Below are 16,710 nucleotides of genomic sequence, written 5' to 3' on the forward strand. Positions count from 1 at the left end.
AGCTCAACATTCGTGACTGGAATAGACTATAAGTCACGTTATTGTCACGCTCGATCTACTGAATCAGTTTTTACAATCCTCTACAACACACGGGACGTTGTAATTATATTACTTTACTACGTATTCGAACTACAAATTTGAATGAGATTTTCTTTTTAAATTTTTAATTTAAATTCTTGAATTATTAAAGAAAAATTAATTAAGTTTTTGATATTTTCTTCAAATTTTAAGGTATTTTTCAGCTAATTTTAAAGGTCACAACCTCAGAATCTTTACAAGAAGAGCTAGAGCAAGAAAAAAAATTGGAAGAAGCGAAGAATAATTTTAATTTTTCACAATTCGAACCGCAAATTTAAATGGAATTTTTTGAATTTTTAAATTAAATTCTTTAATTATTTAGAATATAAACGGTTTTTTAAATTTTTTTTTAATTTTTAGTGTATTTTGAAGTTAATTTTGTAGGTTAGAGCCACCAGAATCACTAAAATAGCATCGTGAAGAGCTGGAGTGAGAGGATAAATTGGGAGTAGCAAAGAATAGTTTTAAATTTTTTCATAATATTCGAATATTTCTTTCTAAATTTTCGATTTTTATAAAATGCATCATCCGGATGAGGAAAAAAATGATGATGAGAAGGAGAGATTTGAGGATTCTCTGGAGTCTTCTTCGACAGGTTCGTTAGAGTTGGACATGGAAAAAATCGATTTTAACGATTCGCAAGTGGTTCCTATCAATACAGAGCCGATCATAGTAGAAGAGGAATTGATCAGGAAACATTATAATAAGGATAGTTGCAGAATAACCGAAGAAGGAGCTCGTAGTTTACAGAATGAACGTCACAATATAGATCTTTCTTCGGATGAGCAAACTAAAGAGCAGAAAAATAGCAGAAATTTCGGCACAAACACCACACCTAGCCTGTTAAGATGCGCTGAAGATGATAATAAGCTATCATCTGGAAGAATTAAAAACATAAAGTTAACCCACGTGGAAGGAGGTGAGGAATTTCAATACGATAATTACAAATTCGTGCACATTGAAGTTAACCCAAATTCCGACATTAAAGTGATTTTAGTTAAAGAATCAGATAAAGATAAGGAAGAAAACAAAGTAAAATCCTTATCTAATGTTGAGAAAATGGCTCCGAAAGTAGGGGATGATATGAAGAATCACCCCTCTCGTCTCGAGGAATTTACAAAGATACCAAAGATAATTCCAAATTTTATAAATTTAAATAAATACCAAGGGTTTAATTTCACGAAAAACAAGACCTATACACAAATTGATAAGGATGAAAAGAGAAAAGATAAAGAGGAAAAGGATAACTCAAACAAAGATTACGCTGTAAAGGTGGAAAGACCCGTCCCAATCGATAGAAAAAGTAATTATTCTAAGTTAAAGAAATGGAAGTGTAAAACCTTTCCTGAAAGCTCCACGTGCCGAAATTTAGAGCAAACGAGCTCAATTTGGAAGCAGGAAGAAGCACACTGTTGTAATTCTAAAAGACCTTACACAAGTGGAAATGCTGAATATCCACATTCATGCTACGAAGATAAGTCATTCTGTCTTATGAGAGACGACTGCTGGATTGAAAGGTAATTAATTTTCAAGCCTTAAACTCGAAATTAATTTAAGTTTATTAATTAATAACAGAATTTGTAACAATAGATCAAAGTATCTTCAGTGTTTAAAAAATCCTGCAGAGAGCAAATACTCCAGGAAACCACCCGTAAAAATTAGGAATATTCAAGAATCTGTTCACTTAAATTACTGTGATGGAAATTCAGTTAATGGAGTGAAATGTGAATCGTTAATTCAGCGAAAAATCTCACGTTTTTACGAAAATAATTCAAACCTTTTTCCTGTCGGAGCAGGAAAGGAGAAGCATCTTGTTGAATTAGGAGCTCCTCCCGGAAAAAACCGTGAAAATTCCCTAGAAAAAGAATTAATTCGTGAAAATTCCCTAGAAAACGAAGAGAAGAAATTCTCTAAGTCTTCTTATACAACTGGATACAAGTGCTATAAAAAATTACCAAAAATTTCTGACTTTAGAGAAGCAGCAAAATGTGAAGAAGAAAGCAAAGAGCAAAAGGTAAAAGCGATTTTAAAGACATATTTTAGTTTATTAATACTTAATAATTACTAAAAATAAAATAGATTTTAACTTTAAATATAATTTAATCCATTTTAAACGAAAATAATATAAAAATTACTTGTAGAGAAGGCGTATAATAATAATAATAATAATAATAGGTACAGTACATACGCCAACCATTTGACTTATTTTTGGAGTAATTTAGTTATAAAAATCCTAAAATAATTATAATTATAAAAAGTAGAATCAATAAAATTTACATTTTATATATTAAAATTATCATTTATTTTTACGATTTTAACGTTTGGATATTTTTATACTTCTCCTCTTCTTCTTCTTGCTATGCGGGGAAAACACCTTTACAGTCGTCAGAAACTAGTTTTAAATTCAGTTTTTGATATCATACAGCAAATTAAAATACATATTTAATAACATTATTATGACTTTGTGTAAAATATTCATAGTTGGAAAGATTTTATATATATATATATAAATTGTCAAATACAGAAATAAAAATGTTCTTGAATGATTAAATTCAAGCAAACTCTAGATAAAATTTCAGGAAAATATTCTTTTTTTCGTTGTAGAATATTTAAATTCAAATAATTCTGACCTATATTCAGTTATAAACATCAATCATTCATTATAAAACAGCACAGAATGCAAGGATAAAATTTAAAATAAAAAAATAATAATAAATAAATACTTTCGGCACGATTCGCATGTTTTACTCTTTAAATACTTTATCCTTGGAAAATTTAATCGCGATAAGAGACTTAATTATATTTAAAATGATATTTATCTCGTTTTGTATACTTAATTATAATTACAGCTTTAACATTTCACTTTTGTATCGCTATAATCATCAAAGCATTTACTTTATTAAATCTGTTTTTTTTTTTTTTTTAAATTATTATTGAAATTTAAATGTCTAATTTTTATAATTTTAATTATAATTATTTTCATTTTTTTCAGAAACAATTTTATAAATTAAGAAAAGATTACGGAAAACGAGTCAACGAAATGAATTGTTGCAAATATCCAAAATGAGCGGGGGGAAAAAAAGAAAATTAACTCATATATGACGTCACGTAACGAGACGTCATTTATGAGCTTCCGGTGCTGTTTACGTAATCTTCAACTTTTAACCAATCAAAAAACTGTATTTTCTTAATATTTTTTTCTTTTTTAATAATAATTTACGAATGGTTAGAGAATTATTTATATTTTAAAATTTTTGTAATAATAATTAACCGTTTAAATGTATTTAAAAAACATTATAATTATTATATATTATCTTATACAAAATTTTTGACTTTGTTTCATATAATATATTTGTTACACGTTATATATATCTGTATATATATATATATATTATATATATATATATATATATTTTAAAGATATTATTTTAAATAAATTATCTTAAATAATACAAAAATAATTTTACAAACAATTTTTTTATACATATTCGTGTATATATATAATTTTATAATTTACATACATTTTTCGTTGCCTTATTTAATTTTTAGACTATTTACTAAAGAAATTTTAATTATTTTAACAATTTTTAACATAATTTTAACACACTAACTGAGTTGAATTATACAGGACGATTGGAAAGTAACTAGGCATTGAGAAATCGCGACAATTCTTCTAATAATAATGCAATCGTAATAAAATATATGTAAGTTATGTACACCAATTAATGGCATTTTATAATTCCTGTATTGTAGGGTGGGCTCTAACCGAGAGATGCTGCACGCACACTGGAAAAAAATATCTGTGTTGAGAAGCGAGCGCGATTGCTGCACACTGAGGGGTGGAAATCAGTATTTGCTGTGTTGAGATGGTGGCGAATGGTAAAAAAAGTTTATGTCACATTAAAAATTGCCATTCAAAACTAAAATGACCACAGCTTTGGTTGCTGACTCACAGATAAGTGGCCATCCATTTACATTATCATTTAAGGGAAACGTATTTTTTGTGAATAGTGCCAAGTCCAAATTAATTTCAAGGCAAGCATTCCTATTCTCATTTAATTAAATATAAGTTGAATAAATTTTATAATATTTTCCTTATAAATAAAGAAATTATAGGAATTTATCAATACCTAGTTACTTTATACCCACCCTGTATAAAAAAAAATGTCTTAAATGATCCCTAGGACTCTAGAACAGTTAGGAGTTGTACAAACATTTAGGGGTATTTTAAGCTATTTTTTCCCTATAATTCCCTAATAATTGTATAATTTTTAAAGGGATTTTCTAATATTTCTTCTACTTTCTTGCAAAAAATTTCCTTAATAATTTGAATATATATATATATATATTTTATTTTTATTTTTGTATATTTTAAAAATCGCGTTGTCTATGCTCCTGCTCTGTTACATAGAAATAGGAAGGTACAAATCAACTGTACATAATTATATATACATAATAATAAATTATCAGGTAATTTATTGAACGTGTTGACCTTTCTGGAGTCTCGGCTTGGCTGTCTGTCCGTACTTCCTTAACAAATCTGCTTTAAACTGTACGAATTTTTTCCGGTTAACAAAGTTCTGTTTGTCCCTCCACGCGCCTCTCGATCTCCTGTTTTGTATTCCTCTATGTACCGCAAAGACGGGGTTAAGTACCCAAAATTCGTAACCCGCCACGTGCATTTCGAATACCTAAAAATTAAAAAAAAAAGAAAAAAAAAAGTGTGAAATAAATTATATTTTCGAATCGAACTGATAACTGAGTTCGAGTACATCGAATAACAGTCAAACCTCGATATAGCGCCACCCAGATTGGCGCTAAATCGAGTGTGGCGCTAAAACGAAGTCTCAAAAGATGGGATCTAGACATACAGATTTAACGTGAGTGATTTAGATAATAAAATATTATTTCGGGTGGCGAAAGTTCAGTGATGCTGTCACCTCCTGCGAATTTCAAGGATAATAATTTTTGTCCTTCAACTTCGGGGGGACGGCATCACTTAAGATATTATTTGGGATCCAAACGGGTATAGTTAGGGGCAGGGTGATTACAAAGCCATTTGCAATGTAAAAATCCTACATTTGATAATCGGAGGTAACGAAGGATGGAGGTCTGTTTACGAGCATTGACTGGCGCTGTATAGGAGGACGTTATATCGAGTTTCCCCCCTTAATTTGAAGGAAAAAAATAATTTTTAATTCTTAAACTTTGTGGCTCCATGGTGATAACAACGCCCTTTGCAATGCAAACTGTCACGTTTGGTAATCAGAGATAACAAAAGACGGAGACAGTCCATTGACGGGTGGCGCTAAACGGGAGAGCGTTATATCGAGGTTCGACCGTATTACAGTAATAGAGAAAAGAATTTACCTGAGTGTTTCTTGTAAACCCGTATCCAACGAATCTCTCGTCATTAGGTGGCACTTCATTATCTGCAACGTAGAATGGCTCGTAAAAAAATTCATAATTATTAACTTTATAGGCAGCTGTTAAGGTTGCTGTATCCGGCAAACTCTCCCATAAACTATGATTTGTGGCAAATTGATTATATATAAACACTTTATAATGGAAGGGCCTACACTCCTTCCTCCTCACCATAGACAATAGTTCATTTTTATTGGTAGGCATGCGTGACGTTTCCCTCATTTCGTAAGTGGGTACGACGAAGGCACATTTGGCACACGTTGTCTTGTTTAAATTCCTCAGGAATTCGTCAAGATCCTCTGAAAGACCAGGAACTGGAACAATGTCCACGTCGGTCAGATAGTGGTAATTGGTCTCGCACCCGTTTCTGGCCAGGTTCCTCAGGTGATTTTGGGGGTATAGGACCTTGTTGCGCCAGGACTGGAACGAAGTATCGCGAGAATTCAGCAACTTGATCAACAACTCCCTGGATCTCGAGCAGGACAATAGAACCAATTCTAGCATTTTGGGTACCTCTTTGGGTGGTGACTCTTTAGGGTACAACAGGTGAAAGCTGGCGTTAACGCGTAGTGTGTCCGAGCATAACCTCAGATAGGATATATACAACGTGGCAATCTGGAAATCGGGACCTGGAACAAAGAGTGCCACCGACATGGGGGCACTCCACGCTTCACCAACTTCTAGCAGCATGAAGAGCCTGTCGACAGAGCATTGAGTGGCCAAACAAATTTTACTAGTTCTGGCCGTAATTGGCCACTCGTCACCCATGACCACAAAGTCTTGTTGGATGTAGTTACCCACTCTGTCCACCTTCCTGTACTTCTTGTCCATCACCAGGGTGGTGTAGTTGATGACGTCTCTGAGTTGCATAGTGCGGGTAGGTTCTGGTTTCTTTGTTAATTTATCGGCCAGGGGTCGCCGTTTGTCCAGCCTCGTTGGGATCTCACTTTCTGTCTGGCGGTGTCTTTGTATGACGAACAAACCCAAGAGGTTGAAAGTGGTGAGGACTGCTATAACTGTATACACTAGCAACGTGCTAGATCGATTTGCTGTACGACACCAGCGACAAGTCATTGGACGGCAGAATTTGGAACTGTAAGAGGACACAAATTAGTTGTTTCATACTCCTAACTACTTATAGGTAGTGTCGGAAGACCGATTTTCTAGTCTATTCCACGTGAGAAACAGAGCGTCTTCGTATAACCCGCACTACAATAAAGTAGACTTTGCTAGAAATTCGGACTTTCAACGTTTCATACACTATAAAAATATATACAGTTAAACCTGTATAAACCGAATTCTGTAAACCTGTTTAGGCAAGTATCCGTTTTTTACAGATTCCGTTTATGACAGGTTTTACTGTGTAAAAAACGTATTTTTTCTGAAACCTAACACACAAAACGGCGCGATTTTCGAGCACCATAACAATATACTGCTAAAACCTGTGTAAACCGAAATAGTGCCGTATCGGATTTTTCCCGTTTGGGCAGGTTGCCGTCTTATTCGAGTTCCGTTTGTGACAGGTTTTTCGCGTTGAGATTTGTACGTATCTAAATCCTGACACACTAAACAGTATGCGTGACAGACACTTCTCACTGTCGCCAAAATCGATTTTTATACAGATTTTTAATGCCTGCCCCGAATTTCCGATGTATAATAATAGAAACGGCAGCATCAATACTATAAATATTTTAAAATAGTACGAAAAATGGGAAGAGGATTTAGCGAAGATTTAACTTTTACACTGCTCAATTCTGATCGAATTCTTAAATATTTTATTATACAAATGTGTATTCCGTTAAAAGAATTAATATTAAATTAGGTTAATAAACTATAATGCATAATGAACTATTCATTTTCAATTAAAGTAATCAGACCTGTCTAAAACGGACACCGTACAAAACGGCAATATGCTTAAACTGAATGTAAAACTTCAAACGGTACGATTTTCCATGTAAAACATCATTGCAAGCACGAACCTGTCTAGGACGGATATTTTTAGTCATTACTTGCGTAACATAACCTGCGTAAAGAGGAATTTTTGGCGTAACATCAGCTAAATTTTAACTCGTGAGGAAAGTACATTTCAAGGGTTTTTACTTAGTATTTTTTTCCTTCTCTGTGCACTGAATATACAACCTGTCTTAAACGGTTCTAAATATGAACTGTAGTATTTATTTACTCTGAGTTAATAAGAAACACTACTCAATATTAAAAAAAAAACCTGCAATAATCGAAAAAATTCTAGCCGCTACCGTCGCTTCCGTTTTAAACAGGTTATACTGTATTTTGAATTAATTATAAATAACTGATATATAAATAATTTAATAAGCTGAATTATTTGAGAGTTTTGTTTTGAGACATTTAAATACAGTAAAACTTGTCTAAAACGGACACGCAAGAATTTTTTCCGTTTTCTCAGGTTTTTCGATTTATAGAGGGTGATGTCTCTTATTCATACAAAAAAAAATTTGTTTACAAAGTTTTTTTAGAGCTGCTTAAGACAGGTTGGAAGATGGGTATATGTAACCCACAAACAAACAAAAAAAACCTGTATAATACACCATTCAATTGTACTTTATGATTTAGAATTCAGCTTCTACATCAAAAAGATCCGCAGTACTCAGGTTAGTGTCAAGCCTGTTTCCGCGTTATATAGGTTTCCAGCTTGAACTAATACTTTATACAGTAAACCTAACATAAATGGAACCTGAATAAAACGGAAACCTGCCTAAACGAAAAAAATATTCGATACCGTTCAATTCTGTTTAACACAGGTTTGCCGCATTTTAAAAATATTATTGCAATTTGACACTTATTTTCCCTTTTATAGAGTGTCCGTCTTAGACGGGTTTACTCCTTATATACACATAAATTATTTTAAAAACAGTAAATAATATCATAACTCAATAAGAAAAGAATTTTAAAAAAAAATTAATTTTATTGTAATTATTTTTTAATTTTATAAAATATTAAAACTATTTTAAAAAATTGTAATTTATAATTTAAATTTATGATTAATTTGTGTTTAAATCCATCCAAATTAGTGATAAATCCTCATTTTAGTAAGGACTTAACGCTAATTCCCCATTAAAACCGCTTCATTTTTTTAAATGATGTATAATTTTAATACAGTAAAATCTGTCCAAAACGAACCTGAATAAAACAAAAACCTGCCTAAACGGGAAAAATTCATCAGAACAGAGCGATATTCTAATGTTAAAAGAAAAAAACCTGTTCAAAACGGAAACCTGACAAATCGGAACCGTGAGATTTTGGTTCACGCAGGTTTTGCTCTATATGAAAAATGGTTTGATATGTTTTAATTAGTATACAAAAATTTTTTTATTAGAAACCGCATTAAAATCAATTGAAGCACCAAAATTCGCTTTAATTATGCGCTTGGCCCGTCACGTGTGTCTGTCTTTAACCGTAGAAAAGTATAATTTTTTAAAAAATATATATTTATGGACATTTTTAAAAATCATTTATCAAGAATAGGAAATAAATTTGAAAATAAATACAAATATTTTTAATTTTTTAAAATGAATTTGTCTATCCAGACTAAAATAATGAAAACAAACGGTGTGTGGCTTATAGACTTCAATCAGAAGACTGGAGCATGCTTAGAATTAAATATGAAGATTGGAAGAAGCCATGAGCAAATAGAAAAATAAAGCATGCTGTGGACTTAAATAGGAATCTAGAGCATGCTGTGGACTTAAATAACAAGTCTAGAACTGCTGTGGACTTAAATGAGGAATCTAAAGCAGCTGTGAACTTAAATAAGAAGTCTAAAACTGCTGTGGACTTAAATGAGTAATCTAGAGATGCTGTGGACTTAAATAAGTAATCTAGAGCTGCTGTGGACTTAAATGAAGAATCTAGAGCTGCTGCGGACTTAAATAAGAAGTCTAGAACTGCTGTGAGATTAAATGAGGAATCTAGAACTGCTGTGGACTTAAATGAGGAATCTAGAGCAGCTGTGGACTTAAATAACAAGTCTAGAACTGCTGTGGACTTAAATGAGGAATCTAGAGCATGCTGTGGACTTAAATAAGAAGTCTAAAACTGCTGTGGACTTAAATGAGTAATCTAGAGCTGCTGTGGACTTAAATGAAGAATCTAGAGCTGCTGCGGACTTAAATAAGAAGTCTAGAACTGCTGTGAGATTAAATGAGGAATCTAGAACTGCTGTGGACTTAAATGAGGAATCTAGAGCAGCTGTGGACTTAAATAACAAGTCTAGAACTGCTGTGGACTTAAATGAGGAATCTAGAGCATGCTGTGGACTTAAATAAGAAGTCTAAAACTGCTGTGGACTTAAATGAGGAATCTAAAGCAGCTGTGAACTTAAATAAGAAGTCTAAAACTGCTGTGGACTTAAATGAGTAATCTAGAGATGCTGTGGACTTAAATAAGTAATCTAGAGCTGCTGTGGACTTAAATGAAGAATCTAGAGCTGCTGCGGACTTAAATAAGAAGTCTAGAACTGCTGTGAGATTAAATGAGGAATCTAGAACTGCTGTGGACTTAAATGAGGAATCTAGAGCAGCTGTGGACTTAAATAACAAGTCTAGAACTGCTGTGGACTTAAATGAGGAATCTAGAGCATGCTGTGGACTTAAATAAGAAGTCTAAAACTGCTGTGGACTTAAATGAGGAATCTAAAGCAGCTGTGAACTTAAATAAGAAGTCTAGAACTGCTGTGGACTTAAATGAGGAATCTAGAGCTGCTGTGGACTTAAATGAAGAATCTAGAGCTGCTGCGGACTTAAATAAGAAGTCTAGAACTGCTGTGGACTCAAGTGAGGAGTCTATAGCATGCTATTGAATTAAATAAGCGTGTAGCTGCTGTGTACTTAAATGAGAACGCAGGAGCATGCTATATATTTAAATGAAAAGACTGGAGTATGCAGTAAATATATATATTTAAAAAAAGTTCAGTGGGATGTTCTAATAAAAAATACGTCAGATTTTATGTAAAAAAACTTCTAAGTGTCTAAAATTTGAATTTGTAAACGTTTCATTTAAATGAAAATGATGTTATTGCTTTGTACCACCAGCTTACTCCAGAAAGAAACTTAAAAAAAATGAAATTAAGCCTTTAAAAACTGGAAAAAAAAATGATTTTTGAAGACACACTAAACTCATTTTGTATTATCGATTTTAAATTATTATTATTATTTAACGATTATAAGCGACTTACAGAAGATATTGTTTAAAACGTCATTTGAGTATGACACTTGATCGATTTTCTTTTATTTAATAAATTGTTTTGTCAAAAATACCATAAATAATATTTTTATTATTAAGAATATTCGTAGAATGTAGAAAAAGCATTCATTTATTTGAATATAAAATAAATATTTCGAATTTCACGGCCCGAAAACATGCGACAAATTACCATCCGGCACGGAATGATGAAAATATTCTAATGAACTTTTCAACTTATAAATAATTAATTATGCAATTCAATTAATAATTTATATAGAAAATTACACAATAAATTATTTTCAATGAATTTTTATTGGATTTTCTTTTATGTGATGCACCAAAAAACATTGATCAAAACGTTTGCTGCATCATACCAAGCAATAAAACGTGGATCAAAACGTTTGCTGCATCATACCAAGCAATAAAACGTGGATCAAAACGTTTGCTGCATCATACCAAGCAATAAAACGTGGATCAAAACGTTTGCTTCATCATACCAAGCAATAAAACGTGGATCAAAACGTTTGCTTCATCATACCAAGCAATAAAACGTGGATCAAAACGTTTGCTGCATCATACCAAGCAATAAAACGTGGATCAAAACGTTTGCTTCATCATACCAAGCAATAAAAACGTGGATCCAAACGTTTGCTGCATCATACCAAGCAATAAAACGTGGATCAAAACGTTTGCTTCATCATACCAAGCAATAAAACGTGGATCAAAACGTTTGCTGCATCATACCAAGCAATAAAACGTGGATCAAAACGTTTGCTGCATCATACCAAGCAATAAAACGTGGATCAAAACGTTTGCTGCATCATACCAAGCAATAAAACGTGGATCAAAACGTTTGCTGCATCATACCAAGCAATAAAACGTGGATCAAAACGTTTGCTGCATCATACCAAGCAATAAAACGTGGATCAAAACGTTTGCTGCATCATACCAAGCAATAAAACGTGGATCAAAACGTTTGCTGCATCATACCAAGCAATAAAACGTGGATCAAAACGTTTGCTGCATCATACCAAGCAATAAAACGTGGATCAAAACGTTTGCTGCATCATACCAAGCAATAAAACGTGGATCAAAACGTTTGCTGCATCATACCAAGCAATAAAACGTGGATCAAAACGTTTGCTGCATCATACCAAGCAATAAAACGTGGATCAAAACGTTTGCTGCATCATACCAAGCAATAAAACGTGGATCAAAACGTTTGCTGCATCATACCAAGCAATAAAACGTGGATCCAAAGCAATATTGTATAAAAAACAATAAAAACGGGAATAAAAAAAATAAAATATTATAATTCTTTACAACTTTCAAACACGGAATTTACAGGAAAATTTTATACTTATAAAAATTCAAATAATTTTTTTTTAATTAATTTTAATATTTATATATTATAAATATTCACTTTACTATTGTTTTAATTAATTAAAAATTCCATTAAATTATTTATTTTTAAATAATTTCATTAAATATTTATAAAGGAGAGAAAGATTTACAGTATTGAAGTTAAGATAAGTGACAGGAAGAGAGATATTTTATTAAAATTATAATAATTTTAAATAAAAATTAACAATTTTTAAACTTAAAAGTTATAAAAGTTTCAGTTAAAATTAATTTTAAAATGGGATTTATACGAGTAAAGATACTAGAGATGTGGAGAGTTGTATTTCAGGTATAATAACCATTTTGTATTATCATTATTATTATTATTATTTGGGGGTAAAGCCTACTGAAGGGTTTAGCTGAAAAAAGAAAAAGCGAGAGGATAAAGAAGAGGGGATATGAAAGCGGGGGGTGAGCGGAAAATAAGAGAAGGTAGGGTGAGACAAAAAGCATAATATCACGTATAGTCGCCATTTTGTATTATTGTTATGGTTATTATTATTATTATTACTTGGAGGTAGAGCCTATTTCAGGGTGAAAGCTGAGAAAAAGAAGATTGGGGGATGATGAGAGGGGACGAGAGAGTATGAGGATGAGCAGAAAATAAGAGAAGGTCTCAGTAGGATAGGAAGCAGAAAGCATAAAAAAATACGCTGAAAAACAAAATGTATACACAAATAAAATAATTTAAAGTAAAATAGAATAAAAATAAAAGATTTCAAGCTTAAAATTATAAAAAAATAAATCTTAAATTAATCAAAAAACGAGATTTATAGGAGTAAAAGTACTAGAGACGTGGAAAGTTGTATATCACGTATAGTCGCCATTTTATATTATTACTGTATTATTACTACAACGGAATAGAGCCTACTCGAGAATTTAGGATGGAGAAAAGAAGAGTGAGGAGATGAAAACGTGGGAGATGATAGAGTGAAGAGATGAGAAAGAGAGGGATGAGTAGAGGATAAGAGAAGGTCTCAGCAGGATAGGAGCCAGAAAGCATAAAAAAATACGCCGAAAAACAAAATGTATACACAAATAAAATAATTTAAAGTAAAATAAAATAAAAATAAAAGCTTTTAAGCTTAAAATTATTTTAAAAAATTAATTAATAAATCGAGTAGAAAAAGTACAAGAGAGGTGGAAAGTATCACTCAATTAACGTAGGAAATATTTATGACGTTTATCAAATTGTAGAAAATAGAAAATTATAGGGAAAAAAGTAGAATTTGGCAAAACAAAAATCGATGGAGTGACGTAAGCGGAGTAACCCAAAATAAATTTTTTTTTAGAAATTTTATTCTAGATAAGTGCGATGACATTATTGAAAATAGAAATCGATTGTAGTAATTCATATATTATATATAAATTTATTGATTTAGTTTAAATTATATTTTAAAAAAAAAAGTTATTTTAATTAAAAAAATTCTAAAAAATAAAATCAAATTTAAATTATTATTATTTTTTGTATTTTTTTTAAGGGGGGAGGAAAATAATGGTAATAATAATTAACGTAGTTTAAGCTTCTTTTTCCTCTAATTTAATTATAATTAAAGTAAATAAAATTATAATTAAAATTAAAATTTAAATGTAATATTTTTGAATATAATTAAAGGCAAATTTATTATAATAATTATTTTTTAAATGTATTTTTGTAAATTGGAATAAAGTAAAAATAAAATTTTATTGATTGGTAAATATTCTTCAAGGTTAAATTATTATTATTATTATTATTTAAGAAAATTTATAAATAGTTGTTATTTATTTAAGTTAATTGATGTATACGGTCGAACCTGTCAAGAACGGACACCGAGAGAAGCAGGCGGCCCGTTGTTTGAAGGTTATTCTGTATGCATTTCTGTCCAACTTTCCTGAAAATGTGGCCGTTGTTTAAAGGTTGTTATGCATTTCTGTTTGAATTTCTTGAAAATATGGCCGTTATAGGAAGGTGGCCGTTGTTTACAGGTTTTTCTACAAGCATTTATATTTAACTTTCCTGAAAATGTGGCTGTTGTTTAAAGGTTGTTTGGTATGCATTTCTGTTCAATGTTCCTGAAAATATGACCGTTATAGGAAGGTGGTCGTTGTTTAAAGGTTGCTTTATGTGTATTTCTGTTCAATGTTCTTAAAATCGTGATTATTATCTGAAAGTGACCGTTGTTTAAAGGTTATTTTACATGCATTTCTATTTAAAATTTCCTAAAAATTCTGCGTTATTTGAAAGTGGCCGTTATGTAGAGGTTATTTTATATGCATTTCTGTTCAACTTTCTTAAAAAATATGGTCATTATTTGAAGGTGGGTCGTTGTTTAAAGGTTATTCTGTACGCATTTTGGTTAAACTTTCCTAAAAAGAAGTGGTCGTAGTTGAAAGGTGCCGTTATTTGGAGGTTTTTTTTTATATATATGCATTTCAGTACGACTTTCTTGAAAATGTGGCCGTTGTTTAAAGGTTTTTTTTACACGCAACTCTGAAACAAAACGGCCGTTGTTTAGAGGTGGCCGTTATTGGAGGTTCGACTGTAATTTATTACGAAAATTTCTAAAAAACTAAATCGATTTTTATATATTAAATTAAAAGAAAATAAATGTAAAACAATTTTTCTTCGGTTAATTTTAAGAATTAAATATTTGATAAATGAATTTCTTTTCTTTTTTTTAAATTAAAAAAAATCAAAATAATGAGATTAATCCTTAATAAACTCATTAAAATATTTTTTATAGATTTATGAATTTTAAATTTATACGAAATTTATGGCTTAATTTCCTTTTATTTTAATGAAATTTCGAAATTTTTTCAATGAAAATTGCCGGGTCTCGCGTGAAATTTCACTTGTCACGAGTCTCTGTTTAACAACAGAGAGTTGTATTTAGCGGGGGGGGGGTTAAATAAATTTAGCTGGATAACCTGTCTACACGGACAAGTGACGTGTTTAGTGAAAATTCGCGTTTAAATTCTCTACGAAAAACGAATTGAAATGGGGGAAAACCCTTCAAGATGACGTTAAACTCAGTGTTTGAAATTTCACTTGTCACGAGTCGCCGTTTTAACAGCAGAAATAACCCTCGATTTAACGTATTATTTAATGAAAAATAAACAGATTCAGTTACGTAACCTGTTTATACGGACGAGCGACGTTTTATCAAAAGAGAATTACCCCCCTTAGGACCGAAAAAAACGTGCGATTTCAGCGAAAAATCGCGTGAAAATCGAATCAGAATGGGGAAGACAGACAACCCCGACCCCCCAAGGTTATAGTTTACGTTACTTGTAAGCAAACTATCGAGGAATTGATTGGATAATACAAACATAACTTGGCAGTATACAAAACTGAATAACCGAGGTTGTTGTTAAAACGGGGGTTTCGGGGGGTGTTTGGCACAGGGGGGTTACTACCGAAATTAGGGGGTTAAGTATAGGTTCCAATGAAATCAGTAACTGTGCTTACCCAATCAGTAAGAGCGAGGCTTGCAGTAGAGAAGCAAATTATCACTGCATAGACAAATCCAAAGCACACTCGACAGCACTTCTCTCTTGTCGCAGATGATCGGTCGATATTGCGCATGCGCCCTGCTTCCTCTATAACACAACCTCTTTGCGGAAGTGAGCTAAAGGAAGTAGATATACGCACCATCCTCGCCATATTGCCACGTTTTCTTACACCGATAACTCTATAATTACGTACAGAACCTGTACACAGCCAAATAAATAACCCCCCCAACGATCAACTGGAGGGGTTACTTTAGCGAAATTTCGACTTTCTTCCCCCCGTATAACGGTAACAAAGCGTAATATGGAAGTAACCTCACCCCTCTTCTTTACCACCGAAATTCTGGCTTATCTAGCTTTCGAACTGTCCTTCTTAAGCAGGTTTTCCGCCTAGTTAAACTGTTAATTTACAGAATGGGTTGGTAACACTAGAAAAGTGCAGAAGAAGAGATCTAACGGGGGGTGGGGAATGGCTCATTAGTACTTCCTCCATTGATTAAGCTTGGAAAACGGAGCGGATGTAGTTGTAGGGTGGAAACTGCGATAAAAATTCCCTAAAAAAATCCCTGTATTGAGTGTACAGTACGATTAAAAGTAAGTTTACACAGGATCTAGTGGAAAAATAGTTTAAATCGATAGAATCAATAATAACAACACGCGCCTGCGTTATTGGATTTTTACGTTATTTAATACGTAAAAATTTATTTATTTATTTATTTTTAATTAATTTTATACGTAATTTACGGATTAATTAATGTTTAGAGGGGGGGTCAAGACGTATTTCGTAAAGAATAAACGTAATTAAAGCCCAGTATATAGATTTCGAATGGGCGCTAGTAAATTACGTTTATCAACCCATAAAAATGGTGTAAATAAGAATTTATTATCTATATTTAGACGTGAATAACTTTATATTATTCGGAATATTCCGGAATTTTACTAAAATCAGTTTTAATTTATTCAAATTTTTAAACTTAGATAATTAATTCGTTCGTACGTTCCGGCTGTCGCTGAATATAAAGTCTATGGAAATTAGGTTAAACACGCCAAGTTTCCGTGTCGAATATTCACTTTTAAATTGAATATTCTTGAATATTTTCG

The 16,710-nt window shown here is 31.8% G+C and overlaps 2 protein-coding genes across 2 annotated transcripts; one reads left to right on the forward strand and one right to left on the reverse strand.

Moving 5' to 3' along the window:
• Positions 1 to 427: 427 nt before the first annotated feature.
• On the forward strand, positions 428 to 3,430 carry LOC136972032 (uncharacterized). Its single transcript, XM_067266587.1, has 3 exons — positions 428 to 1,595; positions 1,669 to 2,092; positions 3,071 to 3,430. The coding sequence occupies exons 1-3, from the start codon at positions 598 to 600 to the stop codon at positions 3,143 to 3,145; spliced, it is 1,497 nt and encodes a 498-aa protein (XP_067122688.1). The 5' UTR covers positions 428 to 597; the 3' UTR covers positions 3,146 to 3,430.
• A 157-nt stretch (positions 3,431 to 3,587) lies between these two features.
• On the reverse strand, positions 3,588 to 15,790 carry LOC136972033 (beta-1,4-glucuronyltransferase 1). Its single transcript, XM_067266588.1, has 3 exons — positions 15,569 to 15,790; positions 5,449 to 6,595; positions 3,588 to 4,769 (listed from the first exon to the last, which is right to left on the reverse strand). Exons 2-3 carry the CDS (start codon positions 6,574 to 6,576, stop codon positions 4,554 to 4,556), a joined length of 1,344 nt encoding a protein of 447 aa, XP_067122689.1. The 5' UTR covers positions 6,577 to 6,595; positions 15,569 to 15,790; the 3' UTR covers positions 3,588 to 4,553.
• Between the last annotated feature and the right edge of the window lie 920 nt (positions 15,791 to 16,710).

This window comes from Centruroides vittatus, unplaced genomic scaffold, assembly GCF_030686945.1.
Source record: "Centruroides vittatus isolate TY-2023 unplaced genomic scaffold, ASM3068694v2 contig_2747, whole genome shotgun sequence".
NCBI classification, from domain to species: domain Eukaryota; kingdom Metazoa; phylum Arthropoda; class Arachnida; order Scorpiones; family Buthidae; genus Centruroides; species Centruroides vittatus.

Excerpts from the sequence above, each read along its gene's own strand:
- LOC136972032 (XM_067266587.1), top strand. The coding sequence starts at position 598 with ATGCATCATCCGGATGAGGAAAAAAATGATGATGAGAAGGAGAGATTT. Across the intron at positions 1,596-1,668 it reads GACGACTGCTGGATTGAAAG|ATCAAAGTATCTTCAGTGTT; the intron begins GTAATTAATTTT and ends TTGTAACAATAG. Across the intron at positions 2,093-3,070 it reads AAGAAAGCAAAGAGCAAAAG|AAACAATTTTATAAATTAAG; the intron begins GTAAAAGCGATT and ends CATTTTTTTCAG.
- LOC136972033 (XM_067266588.1), bottom strand. The coding sequence starts at position 6,576 with ATGACTTGTCGCTGGTGTCGTACAGCAAATCGATCTAGCACGTTGCTA. Across the intron at positions 4,770-5,448 it reads GGTTTACAAGAAACACTCAG|GTATTCGAAATGCACGTGGC; the intron begins GTAAATTCTTTT and ends TTTAATTTTTAG.